General features: G+C 45.0%; 1 protein-coding gene across 1 annotated transcript; it reads right to left on the reverse strand.

Annotated features, from left to right (window-relative positions):
- Positions 1 to 1091: 1091 nt before the first annotated feature.
- On the reverse strand, positions 1092 to 25483 carry RS1 (retinoschisin 1; the record flags this gene model as incomplete). Its single annotated transcript, XM_080653865.1, has 6 exons — positions 1092 to 1244; positions 3230 to 3425; positions 5874 to 6015; positions 15711 to 15816; positions 16617 to 16642; positions 25432 to 25483. The coding sequence occupies 6 exons, from the start codon at positions 25481 to 25483 to the stop codon at positions 1092 to 1094; spliced, it is 675 nt and encodes a 224-aa protein (XP_080509991.1).
- Between the last annotated feature and the right edge of the window lie 1101 nt (positions 25484 to 26584).

Below are 26584 nucleotides of genomic sequence, written 5' to 3' on the forward strand. Positions count from 1 at the left end.
CGCAGCCAGTGATAGCTCCTGGGCCAACTGTTTTCAAAGTGTTAAGCTTGTTGAAAACAGCAGCCCTAGATAAAGGGAAATTCTGGTGTGTTCTGGCCATTTGGGGTTCCTAAATATAATGAAACTGCTACTTACATGTGCAGCCTGAATGGGCTGTATGTAATGGGAGCTCTGGAACGCCCCCTCCCCCCAATCCCAGTGAACATGGGGGTAAAAGCTCAGCAGCTGAAGCCCTTCTGCCCGGGGCCTTTGGTCCTGTGTGGCTCTCAGGAAACTGGGGCACGGGCTCACACCCACTGGACTCACCTGCACCGCCTGGTCACCCTGAAACCTTTCCCTCTGTGTCCCCGGTGCTCTACAGTCCTCAATGGTCATGATTTAATGAAAACTTAAGAGAAAGCACACGGCCGAAACCGGTTTGGCTCAGTGGATAGAGCGTCGGCCTGCGGACTGAAAGGTCCCGGGTTCGATTCCGGTCAAGGGCATGTACCTTGGCTGCGGGCACATCCCCAGTGGGGGGTGTGCAGGAGGCAGCTGATCGATGTTTCTCTCTCATCGATGTTTCTAGCTTTCTATCCCTCTCGCTTCCTCTCTGTAAAAATATCAATAAAATATCTTTAATAAAAAAAAAAAAAGAGAGAAAGCACACGCTTGCTCCTCCTTTGCATTAAAAGCCGGGCTTTATGAAACATTATGTTCCTGTTTTGAATAAAGCAAACGAAATTTCAAATGATCAGGGCTGCTTTGTGTTCCCTGGGGATGCCACCTTGCCCAGAGTTGCTGTGACAAAACAAAACAAAAACCAGCGTCCATTACCCCTGCCACATAGGCTCTTCTTTGAAAATTGTTTTTAGAGACATTTTCTTTGTTCTTATTTTCTTTGGCCCTGAGTGGGGAATATGTTTATTGTTTTTTTCTCATTCAAATTGGAAACTATATCTTAAAAACTGGAAGGAAAGAAAGAAACATTCTCTACCCAGCTCTGCGTTGAAAAGAGCTTGTAAAATGCCACCTCACTTGTCACAGGGGTGTGAGGGTCTCTGGGGGCCACTCTGCGCGCCCCACCCCTGCAGGCGCCCAGCTCGCAGGTGTCAGGCACACTTGCTGGCACACTCCAGCAGCTCCATCCGGATGGCGATGCGGACGTGCCAGCCCAGCGGGATCAGCCGGATGAAGCGGGAGATGATGGGCGGCCGCAGCAGGTTCTGGACTGTGGAAGTTCTGTCCGAGTTTCCATAGAAGACCTAAAGAAAGGGGTGAAATCCTGTCTCCGTCACAGCCAGGGAGGGAAAAGGAAGACTGATTCCTGTCTGGAGCTGGCCCCAATTTGTAACCGGAAAATCTCAGAAAGTGCTTGAAGTACAGAGAATTTGCAGATGCCCCACAAAATCTGATCTTGACTGGTTGTTAGCACCTATACGCTCCAGACCTCTCTGAGTCTGGAGACATCTAGAACTGCCCTGTCCAGTATGGTAGCCAGTAGCTACATGTGGCTACTTAAATGTAAAGGACTTCAAATTGGATAGCAATTCACTTCGTCAATCACAGCACCCATGCGCAATTGAAGTGCTCCATAGCTGAAATGGTTAGTGGTGGTCATATTGGACAGTGCAGATACTAACATTTCCATCATCGCACAGAGATCGTTTGGATGGCGCTTATTTTAAAAATTGCCTCTTGATTTTGCATTTTAATTCTTTGCGTTTTGACAAGAATTTTGAAAAGGACCACATCACACAAGAGGAATGTTCCCATGTTCCAAAGGTATCCAAAGTGGGGCTCAAGTAAAAACTTGTGAGCTGGCTCTGCAGTCGTGAGTCATGAGCCAAAGCTTAATGGTGAGTCTCTACATCGATACAAATAGCAAGGACTTTCCACACTTGGGAATGTTTTGTAAAAGAAAAAAAACAAACTAGAAGGAAGATTTGCAAGGAGGAGGGCAGGGCCCAGAGAATAGAGAGAAAGGGTTTGTTTTGTGGTTTTCAGGGTATAACATGGCATGATGCAGTGGGTGAAGCATAAAAGGTGCAGTGGATGTGTGGCTGTATTTCCAAAGAAACCATTCTTTTCAATCTTTCCAGAGTCATAGTGTTCTGCCCAACGTCACCAGAACATTTCATTCCCTTCTGGTATTATCTTCAGAAAAAAAATGACCTCATCCATCCACAAAACAAGAAGGGCCTCATATGCCATGATCTTACCTTTCTTCCCAATAATAATGCCCCACATCCCCTCCTCTACCCTATTTGTGCCCTTGAACCTATTCAAAGCAGCAGCCAGGTGAAGAGGGAGGATGGAACAGGCTCTTCCAGATTGCACAAGTGCCCAACAGGCACTTTGCAAAGAACCTCAAGGCCTTCAGAAGCACGGTGCTTGAAAAGAATTCCTATATCTTTTTGAAAAGCCAGTAAGAACAAAAATGGAACAAAATGTCCAAGTAGCAAGCTGATTTTACCTATTGTTCAAACTCCTTAAAATCTCAACCCATGAATGTTCTTGCTATACAAATTGGCATCAGAGAGTACAAAGCCTTCTGATTTTCAGCTGCACATGTCTACTCAATGTGGTTAAATGTCCAAATTAACTGGGTGAAGTCCTCACAGGCGAAAGGGCAATTAATATTTCCAAATAGCTAGTAAATTTTTAGTTCATCATAAATACACATTATAGATAGATAGATATAGGTAGAGAGAGAGTTCTGTTCAGTCTATGATGAACAAGAGTTGGGTCTTGTTGCTCAGTGGTTAGTGGCATATAAAAGTTTAAGGGCCTCTGTGTCTGCACTGCTGGAGTCGTTTTAAACATTTCTGTAGTTTAGTGGCTAACTTGCTGGGTTGTCCAGAACTTCCCAGCTGTAGGTCTCAATCAGTAGTAAGGAGGAGCCATATCTACATCAATGGACCAGGACCTACCTGCATCAGTAATGGATCATGTCAGACCTATGCAGCAAAGTGTTCAACAATCCAATGAGTTAGGAATAGTCCAGAGTTGGCTTTGATTATTCAAGCAACTATATGCTAATATGAGAATTTAGACAAAGATTTCTTCTGCATTCAAGAGTGACACTAATTTGCAGACAATCTACTAAGTCACCAGGGATATAACAAGAAAGACACCTGCCTTGGGGTCAGTGCTTTGACAGAGGGTGGCGACAGGAACACAGGGATACAGCAAAGAAGAGAGTCCCAGAGAGTGAGAGCTAAGGTGATTTGGGGTAGGCCTGACTTACCCGGTTGTTTCCGGTCTGGTCCTTATAGTAAATCCAGTTCAGGCTCTCATCGGTCCTGTACTGCACACTGTATTTGGTCATCCACTCATCGATGTCACAACGACCCTGGGTGAGGATCCCTGAAATCACCTTGACCTCCTTCAGATCTATCTGTAACCACTGGCTGCTGTCCTGGAACTTGGAGAGCCAGGCACACCTGCCAGGGACACAGAGAATCAGCAGGAGCTTTCCCTGAGAGTGCCTCCAAAGAGCCTGGAAATGCTGACTTTTGAGGGGATGCCAGCACCTGAAGAGCCCCCCACCCCCGCTAAGCTTGGGTTGAGCTACAATCTGTGAAGCACCCAGAGGCTTGTCTCCAAGACGTGCCCAGCCTCTGTGACATCCTCTTTCTCCCTGCACCTCTATCGCCCAAGTAAAAATTGTCAGATTCAACTAATTTGTCAGATAAATGCCTTCAAATGGAGCTGAAATTACCTTTGGGGCGTGGTTGAGCATGTCTTTCTTCAATGCATGGTTATTGCACCCATCAGCCCCCTTCCCTTTTCATTAGTCTCTCCTGATGTTTATTTCACCATGAATCTTTTGTTTTTCTTTAATATCACTCATCACTCTCTTCATACATATCTGCATCTCCTTCATGTGCTGTCATGCGTGGCTTTCAGGGAGTGTCTACCATGTGGAGAACAGTGAGATGAGTGGCTCTGGGAGGGCTTTTGACACTTACAAGCTAACCAACCTTGAGGAACTGATTTGTTTTTTTAGCTTTATCCCTCATAAATTGTGGAAACCTATAGCTCCCCCACTTTTTATTGTGTATTAATTAGCTTCTCAGAACTCAGTCCTTGGTTGCTTTCTCTTCTAATTCCAGACTTGCTCCTCAGGTGGCTCTGACTTTCTACTTCCACCCCAAACCTTTTCTAAATTCCAAATCCTGAGAATCAATTGCTAGCTAGTCAACCTCTCCCGGATGCCAGAGCATCTCAAATGAAACAAGTTCAAAAGTGAGTTATGAATTATCCCCACCCGAACCCCTCCTTCAATGCTACACCTCTCTCTGAATGCAAGCCCTGTCTTTCCAGATCTTCATGCCAGCAACCTGAGAGCCATCCTTGACCCCTTCCTCTCTGTCACCTCAAACAGCCAATCCATCTATCGGCTCCATCTCCAAGTGTTTGTTAGTCATTTACTTCTCTCCATTTCACTGCCACCACACTAGCCCTCAATTGTTGCCTGGACTGCCACCATAGCTTCATTAGTCTCCCTGGATTAACCTTGTCCCCAAACTACACAGCTCTCCTCACAGGAGCCAGAAGATTTTTTCTTTTCTTTTTTTTAAAATATATATTTTATTTATTTCAGAGAGGAAGGGAGATGGAGAGAGAGAAACATCAATGATGAGAGAGAATCATTGATCGGCCACCTCCCACATGCCCCACACTGGAGATCAAGCCTGCAACCCAGGCATGTGCCCTGACCAGGAATTGATCCGTGACCTCCTGGGTCATAGTTCAATGCTCAACCACTGAGCCACACCAGCCGGGCAGAAGATTTTTTTCTTAACACAAATTTGACTGTGATACTCCTCAACTTCCAATTTCTCTGAGTCTGCTAATTGTCTCCCAATAGCCTCTTCCCATCTCCCTTTGGTAATAGAGTTTTATCTGGGCAAATGGCCACCAAACAAAGATCACATTTCTTAGTATTCCTTGAAGCTATCTGGGCCATCAGACTAAATTTTGGTCAATGGGATATGGGCAGAACTGGCCAATAGGGTTGTCTGAATCCTTAAAGGAAAAGTGTGTGTGCTCTGTTCTCCTTTTCTCTCTGTTGACTAGAATGTGGATGTGACAGTGGAAGCTAGAGGAGCTAGCTTCCAAGATGGGAAGCTTCATGTTAAGGATGACAGAACAACAAGGTAGAAAGAATCTGGACCCCTGATAGCACCCAGCTGCCATAAGAACCCTAGACCGCCTAATGAAACTTTTAGATGAGCAGGAGACACACCTCTACACTAAGTCTCTGTACTTTGGGGTTCTTTGTTACAGCAGCACAAACCTGCATTCTAATTAATGCACATTCAGGATCCTCCCATTATCCCTAAAGTGAGGACCACACTCTTTAGCATGACTTAAAAGGACCTGTGTGATCTGATTTCTGTCTGCCTCTCCAACTTTGCCTTGCCTGTGCTCTAACCTTGCTGGCCTTCTTTGCGGTCCCTATCCATGCCCTTAAGTGGTATTTACTGATGGCCTTTACACCTGCTGTATCCTATGTCCACCCCCTCACCTGGCCAACTGTAAGTCACAGGTTAAATATATTTCCCTTAGAGAGCTCTTCCCTGGTGCTTCAAATGGACCAGGTGTTTCTCCTCTGTCTCCTCCACAGCACTCATCACACTTACTAAGTGATCACTTGTGTGATTATGTGCTTAGAATCCTTCTCCCCCTCTAAATTGTGTGCTTCTTAAAGGCCAGGACCTCATCCATCTTGTTCAGTGCTCTATCCACAGTCCTTGGCACATGGAAGACATCCAATCAATGTTTATTGAATAACTAAATGCATTTTGTTTCACTCATTTATTACAGAGACCTACTTTTTCAAATCACATGAAAAAAAAATCAGCTGAGCTGCCAGCCCTACTTACCCAAAGCCTTGACTGTTGAGCCGGGCCTTGTTGGCAGTCCACGACGAATACCAACCCATGTACTGCTCCGGGTTGGAGCAGGTGATCTGGTCTGGTGTAACCTCCCCTGACTCGAAACCCAGGGGTTTATGATAGGGGCATTCTGGGAAAGGAAAAACAATGCGCATCAAAACACTCAGATTGCATCACAATACTCAACAAACACGACAGACCGAAATGACAAATCAAACCATCCCGTCTGAAGAGGAAGTAAAGGAATTGCTATAGAGATTCGGGACATTCGTAAAAGCATGGCAGTGGTTGGGGGTAGTTTTGAGAAATAGTTCACCTCCTTCACAAACATACAGAACTAAAAACCAAAAGGTTTGCAGCGAAATGTCATACTTAAATGCCATACTCTTTGTTTTCCTCATTAATACATCAGCCATCCTGTATGATGACATCAGGGTCCCTAATTGTCCTTGGGCAGCATGTGGTGGCAATTATAAGGAAAAAAACAATGGTGAGAGGCAGGAAGGCAATTATATATTGAGACTGAGTTCCTCCTTGTAAATTGCAGTTGTCTCACTAGTCTAATGGGGGGGGGGAGGTGAAATGTGCTTGAGTGACTTTTGAATAAAGAACAGTAGGAAGGAACTGCTTTTCTCAAATAAGCATAGCCAAAGCTCATTCTTATATGTTAATTATCTGCTGCTTCTCATGTATTTCCTCTCGCATTTAGTGTTGGTTTACCTGGTCAGAGACTGCCAATTGCCATCCAAGTATCCATTCTCCCCTTTTTCACTAAAGAACCCTAATTTTGTTGGGGACAGCAATGTAGCCAGCTACAAAAACAATCTTTCCCAGACTTTCTTGCAGTTAGAAGTCATGTGATACAATTTCTGACCAGTGAGATATAAAAGGATGTTTGCTGGGGATTTCTGGTCAGGTTTTGCTTGCCCCTTCTTTCTAACTGTTGCCTAGAAGCAAGACTTAATGGCTGGTGTAACAGTAGCCATCTTGCACTATGGGGGTAAGGCCAAGGGAATGGCAGAGACCTCAGCCCTGATACTCTTAAGCAAAACCCTACCCCTAATCTTTTTACCATGTCAGTCAAAACAAAGCTAATTCAATAACACACTATTTAGGGGGCCTCTTATTTATAACCAAACCTAGTTTCTACTGAATTCCTATCTATCTATCTATCTATCTATCTATCTATCTAATAAAGAGGTAATATGCAAATTGACTGTCACTCCAACACACAAGATGGCCACCCCCATGTGGTCAAAGATGGCCACCCCCATGTGGACACAAGATGGCCACCACAAGATGGCCAGCAGGGGAGGGAAGTTGTGGGCAATCAGGCCAGCAGGGGAGGGCAGTTGGGAGGGACCAGGCCTGCAGGGGAGGGCAGTTGGGGGCAACCAGGCCTGCAGGGGAGGGCAGTTAGGAGTGACCAGGTGGCACGGGAGGGCAGTTAGGGGTGACCAGGCCAGCAGGGGAGGGCAGTTAGGGGCAATCGGGCTGGCAGGGGAGCAGTTAGGCGTTGGTCAGGCTGGCAGGGGAGTGGTTAGGGGTAATCAGACTGGCAGGCAGAAGCAGTTAGGGGCAATCAGGCAGGCAGGCAGGCGAGTGGTTGGGAGCCAGCAGTCCTGGATTGTGAGAGGGATGTTTGACTAGGGTCCCTTGAGGGGTCCCAGACTGGAGAGGGTGCAGGCTGGGCTGAGGGACACCCCCCATGCACGAATTTCATGCACCGGGCCTCTAGTATATATAAAAAGCTAAGTGACCTTCCAACTGGCCGGTAGGTATGACATGCACTGACCACCAGGGGGCAGACGCTCAATGCAAGAGCTGCCAAGCTGTGGTGACTTGGCAGCGGCGGTTCTTGGGTGATGCACCCCGGAATGAGAGAGAAGGGAGCCTGATTCCTCACAGGGCCGCGCAATTCCACCTTTGGCTGTGGGTTATGTTGTTGCTGGGGCACTGTCAGCCCTGAATCTGGATTACTTCATACTTGTGTTTGTGTTCCACACCCTGTACAACAGCAACTTTGCAGAGTGCCCTCTCACACTCTGGGACCCCTTGGGGGATGTCGGAGAGCCGGTTTCAGCCCGATCCCCACAGGCCAGGCCAAGAGACCCCAACTGCCAGAGGGACCCCCGCTCACTCTGCAGATGCCCTTCGAGCCCCGGTGCTGCCCCAGATGTGGCAGGCCGGGGAGGGACCACAGGAGATTGGCTCCAGGATGTGTCCAGCCTGTCTTGCCCAGTCCCGCCCCACAGGCCACCTTCTAATTAATTTCCTTTCAATCTTCACGAATCCATGCACCGGGTCACTAGTAGGAAATAAATCAGCTTATGCAAATACATTCTCCTAGTTTTCTGATTGTGAGTGATAAACTTCAAGTAAGGTAAATCAAATTATTTTTTTTCATGTGTAAGTTTGGGTTCATATTGAAGAGCTGAATATATTTACTCCGGTATCATCACCTTACACAGTAAAATGAGAGCGAGTTCTTTCTAGAGAATCATTTTCAGAAGTCAGTGAAACTGAATGAAGCATGAAAAAGCTTCAGACCCCCTGGGGTTGGGGGTGGGAGTAAGAGCCTTTCTACCCAATGCACCAAAAAAATAGGTCTAACTCCCACCAGTAGCTGCAGCTCAGTGGGGCTGGGGGTGAAGGTATAGCATTTGTAGTTGATCAAGTACCCAAGGCTTCAGGGGCCTATTAAAATGTCAATTCCTGGGAGAGGGAACAGGAACGCTTTATGGGCTACACGCACATGCCTTGTGTGGCCAAATCATCAAGGGAGCTTCTTAAGAATGTAGTTTCCAGGATTTCACTCCCAGAGTGGCCATTTTTTAACAAGCACGCTATCCAAGTGCACTGTGGAAGCCTTAGCCTACCACAGAAGGCATTTTGTTGGCTGGTGGATTCATGGGCCTAGTGCCCATGGCTTTGAGGGCTCCTCCACCTCCTCTACCCGCCTCCGACCTGGAAGACAAACTTGGGCCACCAGATAGAGGGACAAGGCTCCAGTGTCAGAAAGCTGGCTTTCAGTTGGGCCTTGGTGGTTACTTAAATTCTAACTGTGGATATCTCTAACTTCCCTGTATCCAGAACCTCCCTTTTCTTACTCCAGGGCCACCAACTTGGAGGAAGGGAGCAGAGGGGAAGAAAAAGCCATTGCCACCTCTCCAAGAACTTTATTCTTAGCATTTCGATCTTTCTCTGTTTCCCCTCATATCTCTTGCCATTTCTTCCCAATTACCCATCTAACAGTTAAGAGTGTGGGCTGTAGACATGCAGGGACCTGGCCAGGAGCAATGGCCTTGGAGGCCTGTGAAGACTTGTCCAGACATGGATCTTGTCCACACTCTCCAGGGGAAGTGATGATCTCACCATTCCCATGGTTTCAGCAGGCATGTGGGAGCCAAAGCCTTACTCCCAGGCCCTATGAGTATTTTCCAGGTGAATAGTTCCATCTGTGTGACCCAAGAATACTTCATAGCCAAAACTGAGCCCTTCAGCATGCAAGCCTCAAGCCTGCCCCTGTCCAGTGCTCCTGTCTCAGGCTTTGGTGCCTCCAACTACCCAGCTGCTACACAGAAACTGGATGGTTTGGCCCAGGGCACAGAGCAGAGACTCTCTGATGGGTCTCAGCCTGCAATTCACCTGGGGAGTTGCAGAAGTGCTGGTGTTTGGGCCAGACCCCCAGAGAGTCTGACGTCATTGGTCTGGGGCAGGACCTGGGCATGGGGTAAAATTGCAGGTCATTGTAATGGGCAGCCAAAGTCAAGATTGCTGGTTTAGAGCCAATGCGACCTGGAATTGAATCCTACTCTCCCTCTGTCAGTTTAGGCCAGTGGTCGGCAAACTCATTAGTCAACAGAGCGGCAAACCGCGGCTCGCGAGCTGCATGTGGCTCGCGAGCTGCAGTTTCCCGACCACTGGTTTAGGCAAGCTGCTTAATGTCTCTGCTTCAGATTCCTTGTCTATGAAAGGAACACAGCAGTAGAACCAGCCTCCACAAAGTTGCTGTGGAGTTATGTGAAATAACATTTGTAGTTTTATAAAGCCCATAGTGCCAGGTCAAAAAGCAGCAGCTCCTATTGGTAGGATAGGGTGAAATTGTGAGACTACAGTCATGTCTTCTTGTGTTTGGCATGTTTGTTTCTCTGATGAAGAGTCTCTAGGGAAGAAATCTAACAGCCTGCCCTATATCCCATGCTGTCCTGCTCCCATCTCTAAGAAAGAGGTCAGCTTCATGTTTCTAAAGGTTTGGGCTCTCCTTGCCCCAGGATGGAATAAGCAATGAGCACATCTGTGTGTGTGTGTGTGTGTGTGTGTGTGTGTGTGTGTGTGTGTGTGTGTGTCTTGAGAAAGAAGCCTGTCGGCCACATAGCATCTCCCAGGCTTATAGATTTGGAAGGTCTAGGCCTCAAAAGGAATCAGCTGATTTTCCCAGAGGAGGAGATGGCCAGGGGCTCTGGGCTTTGACTCTTGCTAAGTTGGGTCAGGTCGGGGGGCTCATGGTAAGGGCCTGAGCTTAGCTGGGAAATGGTGCCTCTGATGAGGCTGGACCAGGGATGGGGCCTGAGAGCCCTGAGCTCTGGACACCTTCAGGAAACCTGGAAAGGTCCCCAGGACTGAGTTTGGTTCAGAGGGGAAGCTGTTGACCTTGGAGTGGGGCTGTGGGCTGGGCAGAGAGCCTACTACGTAGCCTGGATCCAGGCCCTGCCCCAGGCAGCCCTTGCAATGGGTTCATGTAGTCCAAAGGGGAGAGAAAGGACCTTCTACAATCCTTTCTTTAGACTCTTCACAGGCCATGACAAGAGGGGACTGAAACTAAGATTATCTGAACTTGGTAAAATAGAAACTGTAACATTCCTTGTGCTCTGTGTGCTATGGAGTGAACTGTAGTACAGTTTATTATTTTTCCTGACTCCTTCTTTTCCCTCCTCCTCCTCCTTCCATGGTCCTGGCTGAGCTGCCTTCAGATCCTCATGCAGGCCTGGAGGCCTTCCCTTGAGTCTGTTCCCTCTGCCTATGACATTCCTGCATCCCTTCACCTCTACACATCCTTCAGATCTCTGCCCACCCTGAGCTAGGTAAAGGATTCCAGGTACTCCCGGGCACTCTACACCTGTCACTTGTCCCTCTTCCTGTGATTATTTAATCAGCAGCAGCCCCGTCGGTCTTTCTCACCATTCTATCCTCTGAGCCCTGCAGAATGCCTGCACATGTAGGTACTGCGTAGATATTGATCAGATGGATGGATGAAGGATGGATGGATGGATAAACAAACATCATCACCCCCCTGTTGGGTGGCCACTGGGGATAAGCAGAGAAAATTGCAGAAACAGGAAGCAGTGAGCTCAGGGAGAAAGTAGAAATTAACTGACCCAGAGACGTCCCACTGGCTTATGTCTATACTCATTTTACTCTTAAGGAGAAACCCAAATCATTTGTGGCACAAGTGGCTCTTGTGAGCACTGATGTGCTGCTTAGATGGATAAAGGCATATTCACATTGTGCTGCTAATCCAGACTATGGATATTTAACATACTAGCTTTTCTTATTGAGTAGATAATTTCTCAATCTCTAGGCATTCAGGCCAGACATGCTTATAAAAGATGTTAACCTAAAAGGACACAAAGAGAGTTGAGGGACATTCTTGTCAAGAAAGATGTGAATACTATTATGCATGAGTATTAAACTTGTATATTTATGACAATGTAGTAGAATATAAAATAATATTTACAGACGAATAGAATATAAATGTGACTATAATATAGAAATATAGAATCTGGATCTGGAATACAAGTAAAGCATTGAGTCATTGGATTTCTCATACTTTGATACCTTCCCAACCCTATTCTTGCATCTCAGAGTGCCCAGGTAATCTTGACTCAATGGTGGAAATGACAGACCCTTGAGTATTTCTAGTAGTGTTAAGATGAAGATTAGGAGGCCACAATGCACCTAGCCTTCTGCTCTATGGGTGGGACCCCTGGGCAGTAAGAACCATTGTGCCCCTGGGAGCTCCTTTTTGGCAGCTATGAATGACCTTCCTGTCCTCCTGTGCTTCCTAGGCTCTTCCTCCTCCCTAAATCAGAGTACGCAGAAAGCCTTGAATCACAGGGGCCAGAGACACCAACATCATTACCCAAGTTCTAATAAGGATCTGAGGCTCTATGGGCAACTGACTTCTGGAAGCTTGTAGTCCTGCTGCCCTGAATCGTATCTTTCATGGAAAAGCTAATTAACACCAATGAATCAACCATTTCACACCAAGGTTGTGTGTTTTCTTTCTTGGAAATATCTGTGTTGTTATAAAAACAAAAGAAAACAAACAAAAACAGTGGGGAAAGAAGAGGTAAGCTAAAGAATTTCTGATTTCAGAACCTCCAGTTCATGACTGTGTAGGGGAGATAGCTTTGGGGACCCAATTGTCTTCGCATTCCTCAAACACAAGGCCCTTTCACAGCTGATGAGGTCAATGAATCCAATCTGCATACATAATCTCTTTTCAATTTCTTAGAAAGAGCTTCCTTGGAATGGAATTCCAGTAGCCTCCTGTCTCTAGTGAAGAGAACATTTGTTTTCACCAAATGGTAAACTCCTCCAGGGTGGAGACAATGCCTTCATTTTTGTCTCCCCATCAGTATCTGGCACATAATAGGCACGTGATAAAAGGGGGCGGATTATTAATGAGGGTGCATCAATATTGACTGGGAAGATCATACCAACACATAATGGCTACAGGAGCTCCGGTCCAGTGGGAGAAGCCCACTAAACTAAACAGCACATAATGCTTTCCTCACTACAGGGACCCCACTGTTCCCTTGTAAGACTTAGTAAATAGGAAAACGGTGGCAGTAAAAGCCATTGTAGGCTCCCTCCTTCTCTCCCCCACAATTTGCTATTTTAATGCAAATTTAATGAAATAATGAAGAGAAGCTCACAGGCATACACACAAACCTGTCTCTCCCGGAGCTATTATTAGGCGATTATGTAAAGTGGATGACGTTACAGGCGCTCTGTAACTCTGGAGGGGGGGGGGGCAAGGACAGTTTCATACCAAAGAGGCTCTGAGCCTAGAAAGGACTGAGCATTGCAAATATTTGCGGGCCTCCTCAGCCTCTGAAAGCCAGAGTGTGAGCTCTTAGAAGGCAGGAAGAAAAGGAGCACCAATTTGCCAAGTACAGCACAACGTGCTTTAATGCCTCATCCGAGTTATTCCTCATAACAACTTCTTGGAGCGGGGGTCCACAAACTGGGGCCCTTGGGCCAAATATTGTGCACTGCCTGTTTTGTAAATAAAGTTTTATTAGCACACAGCCATGCACATGCATTTACATGTTGTCTATGGATTCTTTACGAGCAACAATGGCAGAACTGAGGAGTTGAGAAGGCATGACCCACAAAGCCATACATACTTATTGTCTGGCCCTTTACTGACAAAGTTTGCTGGCCCCTGCCTTAGCAGGAGGTAGGCATTCACATTAGTCAGGAAAGGTCATGTTACGCTGCAGAACAAACCGTCCAGAAATTTCAGAGGGTTAATACAACAAAGATTTATTTTTCACTCAGGTGCCTGAGCCATTGTGGGTGGGAAGGGGTTCTGCTCCACAGAATTTCCTGGGCACCCAGGCTGAGGGACAAAGCCATTTTCTCAAGCAGGAAGATGGAGAGCGGGAAAGTTGAGGACCAGCAGCCCTGAAATGCCTCACTTTGGAAGGACACTGCTCACTTGGGCGGGAAGTGCTAATATGAAGCCACTGATTGTGGGGGAAGGGGGACTGGAATATGGGGAAGTACATGGCTGTTTGGTGAGCAATGGCTATCCAGGCATAGTAGCATTGATACCATTGTAATTAACTAGTTATTAATAACTAGAGGCCCAGTGCACGACATTCATGCACTGGGGGGGTGTCCCTCAGCCCAGCCGGTGTCCTCTCTCAATCCAGGATCCCCCGAGGGGTCCTTAGCACTGCCACGGAGGTGAGAGAGGCTCCTGCCACCACCACTGTGCTTGCCAGCTGTGAGCCTGGCTTCTGGTTGAGTGGTGCTCCTCCTGTGGGAGTGCACTGACCACTAGGGGGCAGCTCCTGCATTGAGCATATGTCTCCAGGTGGTCAGTGTGCATCATAGCAACTGGTCGTTCTGCTGTTTGGTCAATTTGCATATTAGCCTTTTATTATATAGGACTAGAGGCCCGGTGCATGAAAATTCGTGCATTGGAGGGGGATCCCTCAGCCCGGCCTGCCCCCTCTCACAGTCTGGGACCCTTCAGGAGATGTCCTAAGCCGCAGTCTGGCCTCCCTCTACAGGAGGCAATTGGGCCAATCAGGGGAAGGTGCCACCCCCATAACCCTGCCACTGCTACTGCCTCTGGCCTCCCTCTGCGGGAGGCGACCAGGCCAATCGGGGGAAGGTGCTGCCCCCATCACCCTGCTGCTGCTGCCACTGCCAGCCACCCTCCTCGGCCCTTGCAGCTGCTGCAGCTTTGTTCAGAAGGACGTCTGGAAGATGCCCGGTCTATCCGGTCTAATTAGCATATTACCCTTTTATTAGTATAGATAGGAAAGGAGCAAAGGGAAGGCCAGATATTATAGGCATGTCATTTGGGCAGCTTCACCAGGAAGCTGCAACTTTACACTCCCCAAGGGTCCAGCAAAGAGAAGATAGATGCATGCCCACTAAAGTTGGAGGGCCTAGCGAAGGTGCTTGCTGTCAATCACACCTGGAGATAGAGATGGTTGGCCAGAATGGGTGTGGCCACTGCAAGGGCACGAAGATTTGGGATACATAATCTCCTAAACAAATGAGTTCCCCCTCTTGGCTCTCTTGGGACTCCTGTGACTCTGGGCTTGTGGGGCTCTTTTGCTCCTGCTTCCCTGCATTTGCCCACATGGCCCACAGCCATGGAGACCCCCCACAAAATGGACTAATGGACTGGAAGTTCATTACTGAACTGGACTCTGCTCCAACATGGAAAGGAATTCTGGACACTGGCTCTGATTTTAGCTCTACTGAAACCCCAGCTAAACTTCTTCTCTGACTGGACTAAGGGAAATGGGACTTTGGAAAGGGGTATAATTCCATGGAAATAAAGTTTTCTACCTTATCTCATCCTCCCGTGGGGACCTCTAGAAATGCTCCTTCCAGCGGTACCCCAAGAATCCCACTCCCACTAGCAACAGGAGAAGACGAAACATATTTTTCTCCTATAAAAGCATTGCCTCCATTTGATAGAAAAAGGGCAAAGTGGCAGTCCCAGAGTTAATAAGTGACACAGCCAGGACTCTAACTCTGGTCTTTCTGGCTCAAAAGCCTAAGCTGTTCTCAAAACTCCCTGCCACCTACCATTAACTTATTTTCAATTAATTATCCATTAATCTCTTTCAATGGGTCCCATCTTTAACAAGGACATCAGGTCAGTTTAGTGCAGCCGTGGGCAAACTACGGCCCGCGGGCCAGATCTGGCCCGTTCGGCTGTTCTATCCGGCCCGCGGAGCCGAAAGAGCAGAGGGTTCTCTTGCTCTCCCCTCCGCTCCTTTACTTTGAATTTATATTAGTTCACACAAACACTCCATCCATGCTTTTGTTCCGGCCCTCCGGTCCAGTTTAAGAACCCATTGTGGCCCTCGAGTCAAAAAGTTTGCCCACCCCTGGTTTAGTGGATCAGTGGCCATGTGACATTTGAAGCTCAGAGGCCAACTGGAGAAAATCGAGAGTGTGGCATTCAGGGGTTTAATTCAGCTGGATTGAAAGAAAGGAGAAACAGGGTGTGCCCAAGGACAACCCAAGGGTCTGGTGCCCCAAGGAAAGGGGATACTCATTCACCTGGTATGCAGTCTAAGGAGGTGGTGCCTGCAGACCACAGGGTATTGGCACCTCCTTGGCAATCGCACTTGCACACTTTGTGATACCAGGGGTCCTCACCCTCATCCTGTGGGAAGCCAGAGAGGCAGAGTGTCAGAAAAGTCAGGGTCAAAGGTAACTGTGGTCAGCACTACTGAAAAAGCTTGTGTTCAAAAACCGTGCTCGTCATTACTATTGTCTACAGCTGCTTTCACACTGCAACAGCACACCTGAATCATTAATCCAGCCTTAATGCACACAGTTGCCGCTCATCTGTGAGTCTAGATCAGTGGTCGGCAAACTGTGGCTCGCGAGCCACATGCGGCTCTTTGGCCCCTTGAGTGTGGCTCTTCCACAAAATAACACGGCCTGGGCAAGTCTATTTTGAAGAAGTGGCGTTAGAAGAAGTTTAAGTTTAAAAAATTTGGCTCTCAAAAGAGATTTCAATCGTTGTACTATTGATATTTGGCTCTGTTGACTAATGTGTTTGCCGACCACTGGCTAGATAAACAAGTTTCTGCACTGTTGGTGACCAGCTAATAATCTCACAGACACACTCATGTAAGGGGCAATGTTCACCCCATTATAGTTGTCTTCAGGGGTTTTGGGGCAACCCAATCCAAGGTCAGGCTCCTTACATCCCCTGGATGTCCCTTTTGGGGATCCAGTTTTAAAAGGTACTGGATTCAAAATTACACCATCTGAATTAAGATGTGGTTTATTTGCACTCTCTCAATGAAACATGGAACTTGCTCAGATAAAATGTGCTATTGCCACACCAGAAAAAATATCTTTAAAAGCACATTGAAAAAAGTCATAGCTCTATCCATTATTTTTGGCTAGGAAAAGCTTCAAAAACAGTATCCATGCCTTCTTACTGTAACATACCTCAGTAGATGATAATCCCAGAGTGGCTGAGCAAGAGGACAAGAGAAAAAAATCAAGTTAAAAAAAAAGGAAGAGAAATTCAACAAAATAATACATTACATGGAAAAGTGAAATGAAGTCATATAAAAGTTAAAGCCCCTTCTTAAATTGATTGTTTAAAGCTGTACTATCCAATGCCCTAGCCACTGGTTCTGGTGGCTATTTGAATTGAACTTAAGTAAAATTGATTTTAAAAAATTAAATTCCTCAGTCACACTGGCCACATTTCAAGTGCTTACCAGACTGGCCACATGTCACTAGTGGCTACTGCGCTGGACAGCACAAGTACAAGGCACTTCCATCGTTGCAGAAGATTCCATTATACAGCACTGGTTTAAAGCACCAAAGCGCCGCTTCTCATTTTCAACAAAACAAACACCTTCATTTCTTTTCTGATTATAAAAGCAACACATACCTATATATAAAAATCTCAAACAAAACCCGAGTGTAGACAGCAGGAAATAGAAGTCCCTCCTTAACCACTTTCCTATCTAAAAATCAGATCTGATTACCCCAAAATGCTTTCAGATTGTTTTACAGAGTAAAGGAATGGTCTCATCTTTTTCATCACAATTATAAAACTCTTCAAGTTGTGCCTCTATTTAAAAAATACATATTTACCCATTCCACAAACCCCTTTTGCGTATCCATTGTGGGACTGGCACTGTGCCAGGATGATACACATGGTGAATGGTCTACCAGGTTAGGCACAGGCTGCAGTGTGAGTCAAAGGAGCATATCTTTTTTAAAAACATCTTTTTATTGATTTCAGAGAGGAAGGGAGAGGGAGAGAACAAGAAAGAAACATCAATGATGAAAGAGAATCATTGATCAGCTGCCTCCTGCACACCCCACACTGGGGATTGAGCCCATAACCCGGGCATGTGCCCTGACTGGGAATTGAACCATGCCTTCCTGGTTGATAGGTCAATGCTCAACCACTGAGCGACTCCGGCTGGGCCAGGGGGCATATCTTTTAGCCTGGGCAGATTCAGAACCACCCCTCACCTGCATCACCAAACTGCTATCTCTCCTCAGCCCTCATCCTCTGGTTATTCATGTCTAGAGACTCTTTGGCCTATCCGCTATGGGCAGAACTGGCCCTCTCAGATAGCAATGAAGGTTAGGGAGCACCATCTTGGCAGGAGGCCAAGCCCTGTGCTGGCAAAGAAAATCACCAATGACTTCTTTTTTAAAAAATATATATTTTATTGATTTTTTACAGATAGGAAGGGAGAGGGATGGAGAATTAGAAACATCCATCAGCTGCCTCCTGCACAATCCCTACTGGGTATGGGCCCACAACCAAGGTACATGCTCTTGACCGGAATCAAACCTGGGACCCCTGAGTCCACAGGCCAATGCTCTATCCACTGAAGCAAACCGGTTAGGCCAGGGCACCAATGACTTCTTACTTTCACATTCGATAGACCCTTTCCAACACTAAGCTTATGCCTTTGTGGTACAATATTGGGTGCTGTCAGTCCCTCCCATTGTCCTACAGCTACAGCTTCTGGTACCATTCTGAATAATCCTCCTCAGTCTCTCTTGAGAGCTCTGCTTCCTCTCCACCTCCATCAATGTTGCTAAATTCAAGATTCCAACACTTGTATTGAATGGCTTACTAGACATCTCCACATACATTTCTCTTACTATGTAGAACTGGCTACAACCAAGTGTTGGCAAGGTCATGGAGCAACCCGAACTCTCATATGGTGCCAGCAGGGTATATTAGTAAGTTGGTCTAACCTCTTTGAAAAAGTGCTTGGTAATTTGTACCAAGGCTGGTCATACTGCATAAATGCCCTATGAACCAGCAATTCCACTCCCAAGTGCTAGTATTTGCCCACCAGAAATACATACATATGTTCTCCAACAAACAAAAACATGTACTAGATTATTTACAGCAGCAGCAGTATTTATAATAACTCCAAACTGGAAACACTTATATACCCATCAAGAGTAGAATAGATACCTGTGGTAGATTCACACAGTGGAACACTGTACTGCAATGAAAAGGGATGATCTACACACAATATGCTGCATTTCACAAAGTTGAGTGTAAAGCCAGGTGCTAAAGTGAACATACCATATGAATCCATTTAGCATGCACAAAAACAGGCCAAAGTAATCCATGCCACTAGACATAGGGTCCTGGTCACACTTGGGGTAGGGAGTGGCAGGTAGGAAGCCCAGAAAGGGTGTCTGGTAATGTTCTGTTACTTGATCTGAGTGCAAGTTACTTGGGTGTGTTTCATGGTAAAAATTCATTGAGTTGTACACTTACCTGGACTCCTTTGTATGTCTATTGTACTTAAATAAATGTATGTAGGTTATATATTTTTAAAAAGTTTTTTAAAAAACCAAACTCAGGAGAAACCAAGATGGCAGCATAGGTAAACACATAAACTGCTGCCTCACACAACAATTTCAAAACTACAACTAAAAGACAAAAGGGACATCATCCAGAACTATGGGAAGGCTGGCTGAGTGGAAATTCTACAACTAGAAGGAAAGAGAAAAGCACACTGAGACTCAGAGGAGCTGCAGGAGGTAGAGGTACTAGACGCGCGCGGAGAGGACTGGCAACTGAGTGTGCAGCTGGCTTTCTCAAGCGGGAGGGAGACAAAAGCTCCCGACTGTGCTGAACTCCAGTTCCGGGCAAGACTCTGGGGACCCAGACTCATTCAGGAAGGAACTGGACGGTCAGGAAAGAGAAAAGCACACTGAAACTCAGAGGAACTGTGGAAGGCAGAGGTACTGAGGCGCGCACGCAGAGAGGGTGGGCAACTGAGTATGCGGCTGGCTTTCTCAAGCGGGAGGGAGACAAAAGCTCCCAACTGCACTGAACTCCAGTTCCAGGCGAGACTCTGGGGACCCAGACTCATTCGGGAAGAAACTGGACAGTCTGGCAGCAGGTGGAACTTGAGGGCGGCTTTCTCTCAGAGGTGCTTGCAGTGATTACCATGGGACACTGAGACACAGGGGCCTATTAGCGCAGGGCTGATGGGAAACCAATGCTGTCTGCTCCGCCCTGAGACTCCACCCCATCCAAGCTGAGCACAGAGGCTTTTGCAAGTCTTCTCCCATAAGGGTGTCTCCAGCACAGAAGTTCTCCCAGCGTAGACACAGCTAATCCTCACAGCCAATGGGCCTGGAGGTCAATTCCTCCCAGTGATACCAACAACAATCAAGGCTTAACTACAACAAGACTGTGCACACAGCCCACAAAGGGGTGCACCAAGAGTGTCCACCTCAGGTAACTGAGGAGGCTGAGCCACTGGGCCCTATAGGACAATTAGCACACAAAGCCACTCTATCAACTCAGGGAAGCAGCCAAAATGCGGAGACAAAGAAACAGATCACAAATGGAAGAAAGCAAATGACTGGATATAGAGTTCAAAACCACGGTTATAAGGTTTTTCAAGAATTTTCTAGAAAAGGCTGATAAATTTGGCGAGACCCTCGAGGATATGAAAAAGGACCAACTAGAAATTTAGCATACACTGACTGAAATAAAAAATATTATACAGAGATCTAACAGCAGACTAGAGGATTGCAAGAATCAAGTCAAAGATTTGAAATACGAAGAAGCAAAAAACACTCAACCAGCAAAGCAAAAAGAAAAAAGAATCCAAAAATATGAAGATAGTGTAAGGAGCCTCTGGGACAACTTCAAGCATACCAACATCAGAATTATGGGGGTGCCAGAAGAAGAGAGAGAGCAAGATACTGAAAACCTATTTGAAGAAATAATGACTGAAAACTTCCCCTACCTGGTGAAAGAAATATACTTACAAGTCCAGGAAGCGCAGAGAACCCCAAACAAAAGAAATCCAAAGAGGACCACACCAAGACACATCATAATTAAAATGCCAAGAGCAAATGATAAAGAGAGAATCTTAAAAGCAGCAAGAGAAAAACAGTTAGTTACCTACAAGGGAGCACCCATACGATTGTCAGCTGATTTCTCAACAGAAACTATGCAGGCCAGAAGGGAGTGGCAAGAAATATTCAAAGTGATGACTAGCAAGAACCTACAACCAAGATTACTCTACCCAGCAAAGCTATCATTCAGAATTGAAGGTCAGATAAAGAGCTTCACAGATAAGAAAAAGCTAAAGGAGTTCATCACCATCAAACCAGTATTATATGAAATGCTGAAGGGTATTATTTAAAAAGAGGAAGAAGAAGAAAAAGGTAAAGAGAAAAATTATGAACAACAAATACATATCTATCAACAAGTGAATCTAAAAATCAAGTGAATAAAAAAATCTGATGAACAGAATAAACTGGTGAATATAATAGAATCAGGGGCATAGAAAGGGAGTGGACTGACAATTCTCGGGGGGAAAGGGGTGTGGGGGGTGCGGGAAGAGACTGGACAAAAATTGTACACCTATGGATGAGGACAGTGCCGGGGGGGTAAGGGCAGAGGGTGGGGTGGGAACCGGGTGGAGGGGAGCTATGGGGGGAAAAAGAGGAACAATTGTAATAATCTGAACAATAAAGATTTATTAAATTTTAAAAAATTATGAATGATAAAACTGTAACCAGCTTCCAATCTACTTGAGAAACAAGAATAAGACATGGGAGAAAAACAGTAGGTTGAAATAATGTCCCTTTCCATGAAGAAGAAAGAAGGAAATTGCTTCTGGTGTGAAAATGTTACTATTTTAGGCAACAGACATATTCATGGGTAATTCTGTTATCTGTACCTGCTTCACACAGATGAACCTCAAAAACATATGCTATGTGACAGAAAAAAGACCATATGTTATATGATTCCATTTAAATGAAATGTCCCGAATAGGCAAATCTATAGAGACAGAAAGTAGATCAGTAGTTGGACTAGGGAGTGAAGGCTGGGTGGAGGGGGGTAGTGGAGAATGGGGAGTGACTGCTTAATGTCTAACAGATTTTTTAGGAGAGATGAAAATGTTCTAAAATTAGATTGTGTGCTCCACAAATCTGTAAGTATACTTACTAAAAACCATGGAATTGCACACTTTAAATGGATATGTAAATTACATCGCAAGCAAGCTGCTTTAAAAAAAAATCTGCTGTCCCTGATCATTGACACACTAGCAAAAGAGGACACTTACCTGTAAGATGAAGCTTGGTAATCTTTTTTGTTTTTATATAATAACCATGAGCAATTAATTGACTGATAGAATTTACTAAGGACGGTGTTTTTAAAATCCTTGTTGGCTTTGAATCCAAAATGTACAATGTAAGATAAATAGAAGCCTGCTTCAGTTATAAGACATAAGCAGTGCTTTACTCTGATGATTAGTGCATTCCCAAGTGAACCCTCATCTAATGCGTATGTGAGGTCAATCCATTTACCTTATTTCACTGTAGTAAAGAGCCGCTGCCACCGTGGAATAGAAACAGCGAAGAGTAAATTAGACAAAGAACCTTTGTCTTCAGGTTCCCAGTGTACAATAGAATACATCTTTCCCATGTGCTTTATGTCTTATTCCTCTGTCTGGATTGCAAGCTGATTCAGTGCGGTAATTTTATACTGTACTTTTTTCTCTGCCTCCTGGAGCATCCCTCTAGCTCAGGGTAGAGCACTGGCCATTTTCTGCTGGCTTCTTCCCTTCCATGCCGCATGAGGATGGAGGGCCTTGGTTAGGTGGGTAAGAGAATTTAAACTTCTCCAGCCTACCCACTGGGCCATATTCCATTTCACTCAGACAGATACGATTCTCTAAATGTAAATTTCTGGAGCTCCCTAGCTATGCACAAAGATTGGTAAGCAATAGAAGCTTAACAGTAGAACAGGAAAGAAGGCAGGGCTCTGTCTCTCCTGACAGCATGTCTTTTATTGCAGATATCCCCGAAACGAGCAGGTCTAATTTAAAAACAGGTTGGTACAAGAGGTCACCGGTTCGATTCCCCTTCAGGGCACATGCCTGGGTTGTGGGATCGATCCCGAAGTGTAGGGCCAATGCAGGAGGCAGTGCAGGAGGCAGCCAATCAATGATCTTCCTATCTCATTGATGTTTCTATTTCTCTATCTCTTTCCCTTCCTCTCTCTCTAAAAATCATTAAAAATGTTTTTTAAAATAGGTTGGTAAACTTTTATAGTATTTCTTCACATTTGGGGGGATCACAGAACAGGGTTGTTAGACTCAGCACGTGTTTGGCCCATAGCAGGTACTCAGGGATGGGTTCTTGAATGAACAGGCAAATGAACGAATGGATAAACAAATCTCAATGACAATCACAAAGAGAAATCTGAGGATGAGTCCTATGGATATCTGAGAAACAGAGGTGTTGGGATCTAAGCCTTTAAAGGCTGTTTAGCTGTTCTTGCTGAGGAAAGGTCAAAGAGGAAAGGGAAAACAACAAAACCACAAAAGCATCTTAAACTATTAAGAGTTATTTGTAGGCACCTGGATGGACCTGGAGAACATTATGCTAAGTGAAATAAGCCAGTCAATGAAAGAAAAATACCACATGATCTCACTCATTTGTGGATAATAAAAAACATTATAAACTGATGAACAAAAAGATAGATACAGAGGCAGTAAAGCATCAAACAGACTGTCAAATTACAGCGGGAAGGTTAGGGAGAGGTGGGGGAAATAAGAGATCAACTGAAGGACTTATATGCATGCATATAAGAGTAACCAATGGATGCAAAACATTGGGGGGTGAGGGCATGTATGGGAGTGGGGTGGGGGGGCAATGGTAAGATATGTACACATATAATACCTTAATAAAAAATTTAAAAAAAAAAGAGTTATTGAGACAGTCCTGGCCTGTGGGTTCAGTTGGTTGGGCATTGTCTGGTGCTCCAGGTCAAGGGCACATGCCAGGTTGTGGGATTAATCCCTGGTAGAGGGCATGTAGAAGGCCGATCACACATAACAATCTTTCTCCCTCCTTCCTCCTCTAAAAAAATCAATAAACTATTATCCTTTTATTTTTTAAACAATTTTTATTGATTTCAGAGAGGAAGGTAAAGGGAGAAATAGAAAGAATAATTGATAGGCTGCCTGCGCGCCCCACACTGGAGATCAAGCCCGCAACCCGGGCATGTGCCCTGACTGGGAATTGAACCGTGACCTTCTGGTTCATAGGTCAACGCTCAGCCACTGAGCCATGCCAACCGGGCAAACTATTATCCTTTTAAAAAACGTTCTTAGTGATTTTAGAGAGAGAGGGAGAAACATTGAGTGCCTACAGTCAAACCCGCAAACTGGGTATGGCCCCTGACTGGGAATCCAACTGGTAACCTTTCCATGCACAGGACGATATTCAACCGAACCACACCAGCCAGGGCAATAAACTATTCTTTTTTTAAAAAAGTTACCGGGGCATGTTGCAAGGAGAAAAAAACAGACAATTAGTCTGAATGATCTCTACGTAGAATGATCTCTACATCATTTGCAAAATGATGTTGGGATTATATCTTTACAAGCCTTTCCAAATACTGAAAAATGTGACTAAATAACAAAAGCGATGTGATTGGGGAATCATGAAAGTGAGAACTCTACCAGTAAAATGTGAGAGGGTAGAAAGGAGAATGATTTAAACCAGGAATTCTGAGTCTGCTTGTGTGAGATTTGTCATGTCTGTCTACCAGGTCATTTACAGAGTGGAGAGGGCTCCTTCTCTGTGCCTGCTTTATTTATTTTCCGTTACACACATAAATACCCAATGGCCATAAAGAAGATATTTTGTTCAGAATTAACTAAAAAAGAAATCCTGAGCTGATGGGCCCTTGAGAGTTGAAAATTTAAAAGTTGAATTGGTTGACATTTTAGATATTTGCCTTTAATTTCTCCTTATTTAAGCATATCACTCCTGCTAGGACCATATTTAGCCATTTAAAAATAACTTAGTGTAGCCAAAACCGGTTTGGCTCAGTGGATAGAGCGTCGGCCTGCAGACTGAAGGGTCCCAGGTTCGATTCCGGTCAAGGGCATGTACCTTGGTTGCGGGCACATCCCCAGTGGGAGGTGTGCAGGAGGCAGCTGATCGATGTTTCTCTCTCATCGATGTTTCTAGCTCTCTATCCCTCTCCCTTCCTCTCTGTAAAATATCAATAAAATATGTTTAAAAAAAATAAAAATAATAATAATTTAGTGTATTGAGTCTTTGGGGGTTTCTGACTGTCAGTTGGATTATTCTTTCTATTAGAGTCCAGTGGTACTCAGCATGTTTTATTAATTCATATATTTTTATTTTTAATTTTTAATCTTTATTGTTGAAAGTATTACATATGTCCCATTGACCTCTTCTACCCCATCCCCGCCCCCCATGTTAATCCATATTTAAACTAGGGTAACCTCACGTCCTGATTTGCCTGGGACAGTCCTGGTTTACACCTGTTGTCCCAGCAGAATTATTAATAGCAACCTCTTCTACTCTCATTAGCGTCCTGGTTTGGAAGATTAAACTCTACAATCACTCTAACCGTGACTCCTAAAAATTTACAAGAACATGTCACACTTTCCTACTAATTGTTGAATTTGTAGCTATTTTATACGATCTCTGAGACCCTTCCTTCCTTCCTTCTGACCCATTTTAAGCATCCTTTGAACTTCAGAAGGCTCCTCACAGAGCCAAAAAGCCAGCGGTGAGACAGAGAACCGCATCCACACAAAGGCAATGTTGTTCATTCATAACACATATTAATTAACATGCTTTGCTAATTAATCATATTTTAATTATTTAGTTGCATTTCTCTTAATCAGCTATATTATTAATTCAATTATATTAAGTGTTTAATGAATGCTAATGGTTGGCTGGCACCTACCTTCATAGCCAAACAGAAGTAAGAGCAAGAAGCCTTCTATCTTGAGTGGCATTCTCCCTTGTCCTTGGCTGCAGCTCTACCTTATCCTGAGAGCTTCGCCAGGAGCAGGAGATTAACTTGAGCACTGGCCTCATTAAGTACCTTATGCCATTTAGTTCTTAGGGCTTGGGCTGAGCCCCACCAAGTTAACCCACATCGTTACCTGCCTTAACAAGGAAGCCTTAGACAAGAATCTAGTGTCAACTGAGGTCGGTTTAGCAAAGGAAAATATTGTTTTTATTCTATCTTTAAGTGTAAGGGAAGCACTGGAGGGAAATGGAAACTGGAATCAGAAGACCCAGGTCTTAATTTCTCTGTCATCATCTTCTAGTCACTAGAATCTAGTGGGTGACCTTGAGCAATTTCCTGCCAAATAAGCACTAACATTTGCGAGTTCTGTGAAAATGACATGGATTCCCCTCTTAGAAAGCAACCTGGCTTCATGTTCATATCTATTCACTCGGGGAAATACTAAAATACATTGCTGTGTTATTTATAATAACAAAAAGTTGGAAATAATATACATGGCCAAGGTTAGGGGTTTCAGTGCAACAGGTAGGGTTAAAAGCAGGTTCCGAAGCCAGACGGTGCAAATCCCAGCTCAACCATGTGTTTTGTGACCTTGGGCCAAGTTACTTAAGGTCTCTGTGTTTCAACTTTTTGATCTGTAAGGAAATGATAATGCCTACTTCATGAAGTTAGTTTGAGAATTCAATGGGATTATATATGTAAAAAGTTCTGGAGATCTTTTTCACAACAGTGTGAATATAATTCACATTACTGAGCTGTATACTTAAAAATGGTTAAGACGGTAACAAAAATACAGTTAAAACTTGAAGCGATTGTAATAACAGGGACAATCACATGTCATACTCTAGCGTTAGAAAAGGGTGCAGATTTGCACACTGTATGAACAACACGATGTGGAAAAAATGCAGAGAAAAGGACTGCGGTTCCCATGGCCTTTTCGGTTCTTGGCCACCACTATCCCACCTCAGCTTCCAGGGCCCCAGACACCTTTCCTTCATTCCTCCTGTCAAAGAAAAAAAAGGCCAATATTAAAAAGACAATGACCCCTCAAAATGAAAGTGTAATGAACTAATAAAGAGGAACA

This window comes from Plecotus auritus, assembly GCF_963455305.1.
Source record: "Plecotus auritus genome assembly, chromosome: X".
In the NCBI taxonomy this organism is placed as follows: Eukaryota; Metazoa; Chordata; class Mammalia; order Chiroptera; family Vespertilionidae; genus Plecotus; species Plecotus auritus.